The sequence below is a fragment of the Salvelinus namaycush genome, chromosome 16 (genome assembly GCF_016432855.1).
Source record: "Salvelinus namaycush isolate Seneca chromosome 16, SaNama_1.0, whole genome shotgun sequence".
Taxonomy (NCBI): domain Eukaryota; kingdom Metazoa; phylum Chordata; class Actinopteri; order Salmoniformes; family Salmonidae; genus Salvelinus; species Salvelinus namaycush.
The window spans coordinates 13044200-13057036 of record NC_052322.1 but is presented as its reverse complement, the minus strand read 5'-3'; the positions used below and the strand labels follow the sequence as shown (position 1 = coordinate 13057036).

Sequence of the window (12837 nt, the reverse complement as noted above, 5' to 3'; positions counted from 1 at the left end):
CAATCTCCTCTGAGACTTCACCCTCTCTAGTTTTCCATTGGCTAACAACATCTGTAGATCCCCATCCCCATTGGCTGGAACAGCACTGTGAGAGAGGTGTCAGACAAGCAAGAGTCATGCACAACACGTGAACATTGATGGTCAAATAAATAGTACTCCATGTACAGTAGTGGGCATAGCCTTTTCTAACATGGAGGGCTTGACATTCAAAACAAAAAACAAACGAACAATGACAACCGGTTCCTAGCCCTTCCCCTTGGTCCTAACCTTTGGATGTTTGCAGATCGGAAGGTTCTGGAAAGGTTTAGTGGTGTAGCTTCCACCATATCACTTCAAACTTATTGATCTGCAAACATTGACCTGATAGGGCCGGGGGCAAGAGCAAGGAAGTAAATTGGGGCCGACGTTGAGAGTAGTGATGTGACACATACCCTGAAGAGGAGTGTCTCTCTGTGCCAGACTGGTTTGGACTCTCCTGTAGAGCCACATAAATACAGACAGACCAACGCACATACAAATACATACCGACATACAGAAAACAGCAAAAACCCACAAAGAAAAAATACATACCAAACCATTAGTTGACTGATACAAATAAAATTGAACAACTGAAATAGGAAATTGAACAAATATGAACCTATTTTAATGTAAGTTAAAGGAAAAAACACTGGATCTGGTTGATGTAGTACTGGTTAGTTTAAATCAGAACAAATACCATAAAAACGTACTTAGCGTAACTGAGTAAAAGTTACGCTAATTTTCTTCAAAATGAAACAAAAATAATGTGTTTTATTGTGATTCAAAAAGGGTGTGACCCTCGGAATACTCTACTGTATACAGCCTTCTAGAACCGGCTGGATATTGGATGAAGATAGTGGTAGTAGTGGAACAGTATACAGTAGTGGTAGAGTGGCATGCACTTCTGTACCTGAGCAATGCCCAGCAGAGCAGGGTCACAGTCTTGGAGCGAGGTTGAGGTGGGGTGCAGCAGCGAGGGGGCGTTAGAGTCAAGGGGCTGGGCAGTGGCGGCAACAGCCGGGGGAGAGGTCGGGCCCGAGGGGGCATCAGCCAGGCCAGACAGGGTTAGTTGGCTCTCTGGTGGGGTGGGCTGAGTCTCTGGGCCAGGGGTAGCAGGATGGAGGGGTGGCAGGGAGGCAGGGTGGGGGTGAGACGATGTATGAGAATGACTGGGGGGCATCTGTGGAAGAGGGAGGGAAGTAGCCTGGGAAGGATTCAGAGGGGGCTGTTGCTCGGTGGTGGAGTCCGCCAATGCAGCCTCAGCGATCTGGGTCTGGGTGTGTGCCTGAGCTTGCATGGCCATCTGGGTGTGTGTGTGGGTGGGTAGCGGCTGTGTCAGCTGAGCTTGGTGCTGGGGGGATGGTGGCGGACCTCCTGCTCCTGCTACTACCTGACTGTACAAGGGTAGGGCTCTAGTCTGAGTCCCGAGCTGGGGCACGTTACTGGGGGATGCTGTCTGTGCTGGGTTAACAGTAGGCTGCTGGGGCAACAGATGTGGGGGGATCTGAGGAAGCTGATAAGCCAGTTGACTTGGGTCGGGAATTGAGACTTGCTGATGCTGAGACTGCAGAGCCTGCTGAATTGGGGCTGGGGTTGTCTGAGCCTGAAGCTGCTGTGGCTGTTTCTGTTGTACGACTTGTGGAACCTGTTGCACCAGCTGTTGCTGTTGGTATTGCTCCATGGGGATGGGTTGAGGCAGCATAGATTTAGACTGGGCCTGAGGTATGGGTTGGTTTAACGGCTGCACCACAGCTGGGCTTCCTGTTACTTGCAGCTGCTGCTGTTGTGGCTGTGGGACAGGCTGTACCTGTGGTTGTAGCTGTACCTGCTGGCCTTGGTTATACACTTGCCCAGTCTGTTGTTGTATGTGTTGAGGCGAAGCAGAGACCAAGGTGGTAGGGTCTATGACTGTGGAGGCAGGGGCCGCCATGACAGTTCCAACAGATCCAGGAGACAGCATCATCTGCTGGTACTGCACCATGGACTGCTGTTGCTCCAACAGTACCTGCTGCTGCTGTTGTTGGGTAACTTGTTGTGTGATGTCCTGATGTTGTTGTTGCAGGACTGGCTGTATGGCTTGCTGTTGGGTGGGCTGAGGTGCAGTGACATACTGCGGTGCCAGTAGTACAGCTGGAGCATGGGGGCGGTGTAGAGGCTGCGCTAGACCTGGGAGCTGAACACTGGGCTGCACTGGAGACTCGTGCTGGGGTTGGGCTTGGATCTGGCTGTGCATGGGGGTTATTGAGACTGGAGGTTGGGGTTGGACCAGAGCTGGACTCTGCCTCATAGGAGGCATCATCTGAGTCTCAACAACTGCTGGAATCGGAGTCTGATTCAGAACTTGGGTTGGATGCAGATTCTGGGGAGTCTGCTGGATGAGAGACTGCACTGGAGCCTGGGCCTGTATTTGAGCTGGGATTTGATGGATAGCCTGTACTATAGGAGCCTGGGACTGGATAGGGATCGGAGGACTTGGTGCCTGGATCGGGGCCACCACGTGAGGTGGAATCTGGACATCGATCATCTGGGGCTGGGCTTTGAGTGGAGGCTGGGGCCGGGCCTGGAGTACTGGGACTGGGAAATGGCCCGGGCTCTGAGGGTGAGCTTCATTCTGAGCTTGAATCTGGGCCAGGACTTGGGCATGGGCTTGCACTACAGCCAGTGGAGCCTGGCTGGGAATCTGTGGCTGAATGGCTACAGGTTTGGCTCCCTGACCCTGGGCTTGGGCAGCCATCTGAGCTTGGACCTGCATGGCCTGTATAACCTCTGCTGTTGATAGGGTTGGGGCTACAAGGGGGATCTGAGGCGGAGGTTCAACGACAGAGCTCTGATGGCCCTGCTGTTGTTGCTGGACAACATACGCTTGTTGTTGTTGCTCCAGTAATACAGCTTGTTGCTGCTGCTGCTGTTGCTGTTGTATCAGCAATACTTGCTGTTGTTCTGTCACTTGCTGCTGCGTTAGGCTAGCGTGATTAGTTGGAAACATAGCAGTGTTTTGCTGTTGTTGTTGTTGTTGTTGTTGTTGCAACAAACACACATCAATTTGTTGCTGTTGAATCAAAGCTTGCAACTGCTCACATTGTTGCTGAATCAAAGTGGTCTCTTGTTTCTCGCTTTGTTGTAATTGAATATTGGCGATTTGCTGCTGCGATTGCCCAGTCTCTTGCTGTTGTTGAATCTGTTGCTGCTGCTGTTGTAGCAAAGCCTGTTGGTGCAGTCTCTCTGCTTGTTGTTGTTGTAGCAACGCCTGCTGTTGCCGTTGTTGCTCGATCTGTTGTTGTAACAAAGCTTGCTGCTGTTGTAGCTCCAGCTGCTGCTGCAGTTGTGCCTGTTGTTGCTGTTGCTCCAATTGCTGTTGCTGTAAAACTGCTCGTTGCTGCTGAAGCTGTTGCTGTTGTAGCAGGGCTTGCTGTTGTTCCAACTGTTGCTTTAGCACAGCTTGCTGTGAGTCGATTGGATGACTGACCACCGCCTGTTGTTGTAGTTGGGTCGGTTGTTGCAGCACAGCTTGCTGTTGTTGATGCAGTGATTGCTGCTGTTGTAGATCCATTTCTGGTTGTTGTTGGATCTGGCTCGCTTGGTGAGCCTCCAGTTGTTGTTGCTGCTGTAGGAGCACTTGCTGCTGCTCGAACTGCTGCTGTTGTAACAGCGCTTGCTGTTGCTCCAGCTGTTGCTGCTGTAGTTGCGCCTGTTGTTGCTGTTGCTTTAAGGCTTGCTGTTGCTGCTGCTCTTGTTGCTGCTGCTGTAACATCGCTTGCTGCTGCTGTTGCTCAAATATTTGCTGTTGTAACAGCGCTTGCTGTTGCTCCAGTTGGTGCTGTTGTAGTCGTGCCTGTTGTTGCTTTTGTAGCAACGCCTGTTGCTGCTGTTGCTCAAGCTGCTGTTGTATGTACACTTGCTGTTGTTGTTCTAGTAACATCGCTTGTTGTTGTTGCTGATGTTCAATCTGGTGCTGCTGGTGTAGTAACAATGTTTGCTGCTGTTGCAGTTGTTGCTGCTGTTGTAGGTCGTTTAGCGGTGGTTGCACATAGGCTTGGGTTTGATCCACTTGCTGTAATGACAATGCCTGTTGTTGTTGCTGCTGTTGGTCCATTGATTGTTGTTGTGGTAGTAAGGCCTGCTGCTGAGGATGCTGTTGCTGCTGCTGCTGAACCAAAGCTTGCTGCACATACACTTGCTGCTGAAGCTCAGTAGTTTGCTGCTGTTGGATTGCTATAGTCTGCTGCTGTTGTTCTATATGTTGCTGTATCAGTACCGCCTTCTGGGGAATTACATTGGCCTGTTGTTGTTGGTGTAGTTGTTGCTGCTGAAGCAGGGTGGTTTGTTGAGCCTCCATTTGCTGCTGCTGTGGCTCCATCAGTACCTGCTGTTGTTGAACAATGGTCTGCTGTTGGGTAATCATGAAAGGCTGTGCTTGCTGGGTTAAAGGCTGGGGTGTCATCTGGATGTCAGAGGCCTGCATGATGTTAGGGGTGACATTGGCCTGGGTCTGTTGTGGGAGAGGGACCATGGCCTCCATGCCACCAACTCCCACTAGTCCTGTTGGGTCTCCCACTGAAATGGGAGCTGGAAGAATGTTAAGCTGTGCTTGGGGCGAGACTGGGGTTGCGCAGGACTGGGAAGGGGCCATTGGCGCGATCTGTGATCCATCTGAATGGTATGACTGAGATGGTGTGAAGATAACCATCATGGGGTGACAGGGACATGGTCAGATGGAGTTATGGTGAGAGGGCAGGTAGGGGGAGATTGAGGTAAAGAGAGGAGGTAAGAGTAAGCATTGGATAAAGGGTAGGCATTAATTATCAAAGGACTGCACACATTCTATAGAGGACATGAAAGCATTGTCATGATCAAGATTGTTATCGTTTTTATTATCGTTAAAGCACATCTGATAAAATAGTTACGTGAATTGATTAAAAGCTATTCGGAATATATCAAGGTTCAAACTTGTTTTGTCCAGTAGAAAAGAGATGTTAGAGAGAGTTGAACGGGATCGAGAGCCACTCACCTGAGAATACTGCTGTGGTACACCTGGTGAGACTTGCGTTGCCATAGCAACAGGCTGAACGTAAGTCTGCTGACCAACAGGTGCCCCACCACTGCTTTGACCAATGCACATGGCGGAAATCCCACCACTCTGACCAGTAGGTACGTTCGGAACTCCTCCGCTCTGACCAATCGGGAGCATTTCGTGGTGGGACAAAATTGCCTAAAAATAGATAACAGACAACACAATTGAGCGTGATTGCAGGGTTGGAGATAAGATATCAATCTCTCTGTAAACTAGATTTTCCAAAACAGGAACAACCATAATATGATGTATGTTCCAAATGGCACCCTATTCTCTACATAGTGCACTACCTTTGGCCCTGGTCAAAAGTAGTCCACTACATAGGGAATAGGGTGTCCTTTGGGATGCCATATACTCACCGAGGCAGCAGCAGGGAGGCTGGGTTGAGAGAGCACGTATGACTCCCCTTGCTGAGGGTATGCCTGGCTCTGGCCACTGGCACAGGATTCACAGCTGGCTGAGCCAATGCTCTCACCTCCTGGAGTAAATACAAGGGCAAGAGTAAAATAGGAGTCTAGACAAACACTACTTTGGGGATAAGGAAAATAATATCATTATATCCTATTCTAGGACTGTCCGCAACCAAATAATATGTTTATCTTAATATTCCACTTTGTTTCTGATATCTACCCCAGCACAGTCAGTACGTAGGGAAACACAGTATACAGTCTTACACCGTAAACAAATCCGTAAACAAGCCTCTGATTGATGGAATATTGGTCTGCTGTTGTACCTGTGGGCAGGCTCAGAGGATTCCCACTGTGGATCTGCTGCTGTTGCCTCACATGCTGATCCACCTCTGGTAGCTCCTCAACCTCCCCCTGCCCTCCTCCCCCACCTCCCCCTGTCAGCCCAGCCACCCCAGGCCCCAGGGAGGAGAGGTGAGAGCAGGTGGAGGAGGTGAGGGTGGAGTCCCGTCTCTCATCAAAGCCTTGCTGCTGTTGGAGCAGCTGCTGCTGGCGTCTCTCACGGGACTTCTTGATGAGCGTGACGCGGTCGCGGATGGATTTACCCACCACCTTAGCGTCGCTCTCGTGGAAGAAGCCTGACTTCACCTGGATAGAGGAGGAGGGAGAGGGGGTGGTGGGTAGACAGAGAGAGGAAAGAGAGAGAGAGAGCGAGAGTAGGTGGAGAGAGAGAGCGATAGATAGGAGGCAGAGAGAAAAAGTTGAAAGCATGGCGAGGGAATGTAGGTTGGAGGCAACGACTAGCAAGGAAACCTTGATTAATGAGCGGTGGACTGTAATAGATCACACCTTTCCTATAGCCCTCCCACCTTCCCTGTAGTTCCTTCAACAGAGGTCCTAGGTATTCCTGCTCTGTCCTGCACTGCTCTCTCTTCTATCATTTTCACACTAATGTGCTGAGCCGAGCCAACCTTTACTATACTGTTCTAGCCTGGGGCCATGCCAAGAAAGGACAATCTAAAAAGAAGATATCAGAGCCTGCAGGATACAGTCTGGGTCTGCACCAAGGTGTGAAAAAGGTATCAGTATCTCACCATTTCTCTTTCTGCTTCCCTCTCCCTTCCTCCCTATTAGTTTCTCCTCCTAATCTCACCATCTCCGAAGCCACCTCCTCTGCACTGTCGTTCTCCAGGTCGTAGCTGAACTCGATGGCCTCATTGTCTTTGTGTTTTCCCTTCAGCTTCTTTGGCTCCTCCACCCAGATCCTGAGGGCCAGGCAGTCCTGACAGCCCGTGTCTTCCTCTGCCAGCTCCACACGCACCCCTGTGTCCTCCCCAAAGAACGCATGGGTCAACAGGTCCCGGATGGACAGCCTGCAGACAGAGAGAACACATCAAGCTCGGAACAAATGCCCACTTCTTTCCCAAACAATGTGTGGCTTTTATTGGATAGAACAGTGAAGAACAGATGACAGGAAAGGTAGGAGAAGGGCGAGTCAGAAGGGCAGCGGGCTGGAGTTGAACCCATGCCCACTCTGGTATATGTTCCCGGTGTCAGCGGCACTAACCACTAGACTTTTATTTTATTTTTTACAAGCGCTCTGCTGTTTAGCAAGGTTTGCAAAAGGCATTGCAATTCCTCCCATTATTATGAGAGAGAGAGCGGGAAGGGGGTCGAGAGAGGTCAAACCACTTGCCTCTGACTCTTGTCCTGGCGGATGCAGCACCCGATGATCTCTTTGATCTCTGGGTCGTTGACTTTATCGAAGCTGGCTGGTTTTATACCCTGTAGACAGAGAGGGAGCAGGTGAGGTGACCGAACGGACAATGATATAGATGATGGACTACTCCGTCCTACACAGACAGTAATATACTTTAGATGGGACTCCTGTGCTACTTCAGAGAGTTAATCATGAAGCAGTAATGAAGAAACCCTGACTACAGTTAATGTACTGTCACATATACAGTATATTTAATCATTTACTGAATCTGAGGGAGGTTGGTGAGAAAATCAAAGGCAAGTCGGGAAACGACAAACTCGGCCAAAGGGATTTTTGTGAAGAACGTTAGACGGAAAGATCTTGTAGAAGTAGGGGAAAAGGAACCTATGCCACAAAGGGACAAGCCCAAAGGGACAGCGGTCCCAGACGTACACTGGTGACTTTGCGGTAGATCTGCGCAGCGTTCTGGCACTCTGAGTAGGGGTATTCTGAGGTGGCCATCTCCAACATGCACATCCCAAAGGCATAAACGTCCACAGACTCATCATAATGTTCCTCGTACATCTCTGGAGCCATGAACTCAGGGGTACCTGGAAGACAGGGCACATTAGTCAATTGAAAAGGTAAAGTCGCACACCTTAAATACCCAGATGAAGATATTTTGAGACCAAAATTACCCGAATTTGGTGAAATAAGCATGAAGATTGCCATCATAGTCATGCTTGGACAGTGATGCTCAAACGGTGCAATCTGTGTTTATTGAATATCATTTTGACCTCTAACCTCCTCTGTCTGTAAAGGACCATCATCAGATGCCCAGGAGTATAAATTATTTTATGAAGAAGGTTACTCAGGAATCTATAGGGTTCACACTTACTGTAAACACAGACCACAGATCAGCTCTTAACATACACATCCAGTGGCATTTAGTGCAACATAGCTCAACCTTTGAGCAAGAACCACCGCAGAGACTGTACTCAGCTGATGATACCTTCTTGGAGAGTTGGGTCAGCTCATAAGATATTCACATTGTAGCAGAGTGACCACAGATTGTAAAAGCCATTCCCACAAAACAGAGGTCCATTAGCTCAAGTCTTACAAGAGCTCTGACATACCTATATGACCCATTCAAATACCATTCCCACAACATGACATAAGAAAACAACTCCGGAAACTGCCGGCCGCTAGTTACCTATGACACTTTTGGCGAAGGAGGTCCTCATAAGAGTGGCTAATCCCAGGTCTCCGATCTTGACGGAGCCGGTAGGGCCGGTGATGAAGATGTTGTCACACTTGAGGTCCCTGTGGATGATGGGAGGGGTCCGGGTGTGGAGGAAGTGAAGGCCCTTCAGGATCTGACGACACCAGCTCCTCAGGACCTTGGGCTTCATCACCTTGAAGCGCTTCAGGTACCTGCAGACAGGACAGGAGAGCACGGTTATAACCATAAAGCATTGTGGCATGGTTTCTATGGAACAATCTCTTCGGTGTAACACTATTTGCGAGCTGAGCAGGGGTGTGTGTGTCTGTGTGTGGGTGTCTTCTACCCACGTTTTGAGGGTTCCCGAGGTCATGAGTTCGGTGACCAGGACGATGCACTTCTTCCCTCGCAGCACTGACTCCCAGGAGTCATAGAAACGGACAATGTTAGGGTGCTGGAGGCCCTTCAGCATCTCTGCCTCCTCCTTAAAACGCTGCTGCTCCGCCTTGGTCAGCTTACGGTCCTGTAGACACACAGGAATACACAGAAGGCAGGTTAGACATCAGAGAGAGCGTTCGGTTGTGAGAACAAGTTGCAAAGATCGAGCCAGAGCCAATACTGCACTGTTGAATGCTCAAGCAGCAACCCAAAAGGTCTTCATCAGTGAGAACATACCCACAGCCTAAACAGCGTTCAGTGCTATTCTCCTACTGTTGTACAACAACAACAAAAAACAAAGGATTTAGAGTGCTTATGTCTGTATTCAAGAGGCATAGGTTCATACTTTCACACTAAACTTGTATCTTATGACCAAAAAAATTCAGGAGACAATGCATATGCTAAACCTGAGACTTATTATGGGGAGCATGCTTTCAGGAAACAGTTCTTTGTCAACAACAGAGCCAATACTGGAACACTATACCAATCAGGAAACAGTACTGTCAACAACAGAGCCAATTCTGGAACACTATACCAATCAGGAAACAGTACTGTCAACAACAGAGCCAATTCTGGAACACTATACCAATCAGGAAACAGTACTGTCAACAACAGAGCCAATTCTGGAACACTATACCAATCAGGAAACAGTACTGTCAACAACAGAGCCAATTCTGGAACACTATACCAATCAGGAAACAGTACTGTCAACAACAGAGCCAATACTGGAGCCTCACAGCACAGTTGAAAAATAGAAATCAAAACTGGACGGTCTTTGGAGATAGATGGGAGGGGTTAAGGGGAGCTGAAGGATGGGACTAAAATGTAAAATATACCGTGTCCATAAAATGTATATAGTATGTATTATTTAAAATAATATATATTTATAAAATAAATATATATGGGGGATTGGAAATGATGCAGACAAGTACATTGATAGAATCCACAATCTATTTGCAATATTAAAGCTGATCCACCCCCTTAAAAAAGAAACAAATAGTGGAGCAATATAACCGATCAGTCAGCCCTCCTTACGACCAAGCAAAACCATATTTAATGTAATTAAACACCTACCACCACTAGATGGAGCAAGCACGATATAGTTTCATCTGCATGAGTGGAGACAACACCCACCTCAGCCTATAAGACACTTCTGCGGCATCTGCCACGCTGCCATTGGGCCTAGTATGGTGGATGCTGCAGAAATCCCTGGCTCCGCCAGAGTATCCCACTGGGAATAACACTCACGCATGCACACGCACACACAGATGTATGCTGGCACACACACATGCGTGCACACACACACACACATATATACACAAACCAGGCTACTGACTGGGCCCTCTGTTGGTTACTTACAGTAAGCAATAAAGGCCTGAGGGGGTGTGGTATATGGCCAATATACAAAGGCTAAGGGCTGTTCTTATGCACGACGCAACGCGGAGTGTCTGGATACAGCCTTTATCTGTGGTATATTGGCCATATACCACAAACCACCGAGGTGCCGTATTGCTATTGTAAACTGGTGACCAACGTAATTAGAAGAGTAAAACCTGTGGTATACTTTCAGCCAATCAGCATTCAGAGCTCAAACCACCATTATAAAAAGGCAAATAAGCAAATAATATACCACTATGAACCGCTGAGTGACTATACATTTATAGCTTAGTCATTTTCCAAATGGCAGCCGTTCTAACAATTGTCATCGTTAAAAGAACAAAGCAAGCATTGTGTTTTTTTTAGTGGTCGTTTTGACCTCTGTTGACCTTGCCACTTGTGGTCTCTTACGCATCATTCAACATCACGCTATAGTCTGAATAGGACAACAACTGTCAAGTTTTGACCTCCTTCTTGTGCAATTCCCCACTTGAAAAGGACAGTCCCTCCACATGAAGATTTTAACTGGATTTCACTCAATAAACAGCCATGGAATCAGTTGTTTGTCTTTTATTTACCATTCTTTGGTTGGCAATAAACAGGTGAAAAACCGGCTGTCTTTCACAGTTTTGTGGAGGGCTTGGACTTGCACAGTCACCTTGATCACAAAGCTGAAGTTTCCTTCGTCTTGTGGTGTTATAAATGCTCCTTTCACTGCGGTCTAAAGACAACAGCAGAGCCAGGTGCTGGCACGCCCAGATTGCCTGGAAGATTTGTTCCACCTGGTTCACCACTGATTGAAGGAGGAGGAGTTTCACCACTGAGGAGCTCCCAGGCAGTGTGTCAGCACACCTCCCACTCAATCTTCCCACGGGAACCGATGGAAAGATCGTAAATCAGCACCTACATACTGCCGGTCAGCTCCGAGTTTGATCCTCAACTGGTAGCAAGACAACCAGGCGTCGAACATCTCTGTGCAGGACTGTGGTTTGCGTAGCTTCTTTCAGGACTTTGGCCGATGGCCGGTTTAGTGCGGGTTTTGTGACAGGAAGGCAGGAGCTTTGGACCACTTTGACGTTCACGTCTCGAACAATGCCCTTAGCATCTGGATTAACGCTCACCACCCGTCCTAGCTTGAATTGCCCCTCACTGCATTTTGGTCACACAACCAGACAATATCTCCGACAGCAACGTTGCGATATGAAGTGTGCCATTTACTTCTCAGAAATAAGTTTGGGCTGGCTCCAAGACCTCCAGAATTTGTTGACCTGGTTCTGCATCTCTCTGAGTCTCTTGTAAGGGTAGTTCGCAAAGTCAAATGTTCTGATCTCACCGCTTGGAGAGGCCCGTTTCTTGATGTCATCTTTGACAAGGTACGGTCCGAAGAGGTCGACTGTAGTGAACTCGAACGGAGCTGCAGGTGTGGCTCTTTCAGCAGGTAAGTCAGCCATTACCTGTTCGCACCTTCTTGCTCTTGACTTTTTGCAGAAAAGGCAGTTATCCACTACTTTTTGGGAAATTTTTCTTCCTTGGATGACCCAGGCTTTCCTCCTCATTTTCAGCAGGGTTGCAGCCACACCTTCATGACCCTCATCGTGCGCCTCCCGTGCCAATAAAGTAGAGACCCATGCATTGAAAGGCAGAAGGGGAACTGCAGCGCCATCCTCCCTGAAGCCATGGATTCTCCCACCGCAGACTAGTAACCCAGATTCTGGCTCTCTGTACACAACCAAGCGGTCCGTAGTGGTAGTTGGGAACGTCACCCCCTCTTGAGCAGCAAGATAGATGTCTCTTATTGCCTCTTGACGTTCTGTGGCGGTGATAACTCCTTTTGTGGGAATCGCCTCCCACTTTGGGGTCTCGATGGACTTTGTTGCAGATCTAAACTTTTTGGCGGCTCTCCAGATAAAAGCAACAGTCTTGATTAGACACTTTAGGCTACTAAAGCGCCTCTCATCCACCAAGTTTAGGACAGCTGAACCAGCAGGAAATCGTCCCACAAGACTTGGAAGACTTCTTTTCGCTTGGGCTCTGGTGAGTGCTGCCACAAATGACTTCTTTTGCATATTGTTAATGCTCTCTCGAGCTGTCACAGACACATCTTTTGACAACATAATTGGCCACTCGCTCTCTGGAAGATATAGAAACTCTGGCCCTTGCTGCCACTCTGAATGGGCATCAAGTTCCTTTGGCCCAGCTCCTCGAGTGATAATGTCGGCTATGTTGAGTGGTCCAGAGATCCACCACCAGTCCTGTAGCCGTGTGCTCTCTTGGATCTCTCCAATTCTATTAGCGAAGAAAGTCTGAAATCCATAGCTTTCTCGCTGGATAGCTCCAAGAACAGTCTGACTGTCTAACAAATGGTACCACCTTTTTATCTGGATCTGGGTATGCTGTTCAAAGTACTTTTTCAGGCGGCTTGCAAAGACTGCACCGCAAAGTTCTGCTTTGACTGCATCCCCCTTCTGGTCTAGTGGTGTCAGCTTTGCTTTTGACTCCACTAGTCGAATTGTTAATTGTTTGTTGCAGTTCCACTGCAGGTAGAGGACAGCACCATAGGAGCTTTCACTGCCATCTGAAAAAGTGACAGCGACTGGTTCAGTTG

General features: G+C 48.4%; 2 protein-coding genes across 2 annotated transcripts in view; both read right to left on the bottom strand.

Moving 5' to 3' along the window:
• LOC120060979 overlaps positions 1-5214 on the bottom strand; it is a 30801-nt gene extending 25587 nt beyond the window's left edge. The window contains exons 1-4 of the mRNA XM_039010438.1: positions 5027-5214; positions 929-4681; positions 432-475; positions 1-85 (exon numbers count right to left, since the gene is read on the bottom strand). The exon at positions 1-85 is cut by the window's left edge and continues 54 nt beyond it. Of these exons, the coding sequence (XP_038866366.1) occupies positions 1-85; positions 432-475; positions 929-4681; positions 5027-5206 (4062 nt within the window). The 5' untranslated portion in view covers positions 5207-5214. The remainder of the gene's footprint in view (positions 86-431; positions 476-928; positions 4682-5026) is intronic.
• Positions 5215-5916: 702 nt separating this feature from the next.
• Positions 5917-11683, bottom strand: LOC120060978 (serine/threonine-protein kinase WNK3-like; the record flags this gene model as incomplete). The annotated part of the gene is made up of 7 exons (XM_039010437.1): positions 11501-11683; positions 8768-8940; positions 8409-8629; positions 7649-7806; positions 7193-7281; positions 6650-6869; positions 5917-6144 (listed from the first exon to the last, which is right to left on the bottom strand). Coding segments are annotated over exons 1-7 (1272 nt in total), but the record flags the coding sequence as incomplete, so codon positions are not given.
• Between the last annotated feature and the right edge of the window lie 1154 nt (positions 11684-12837).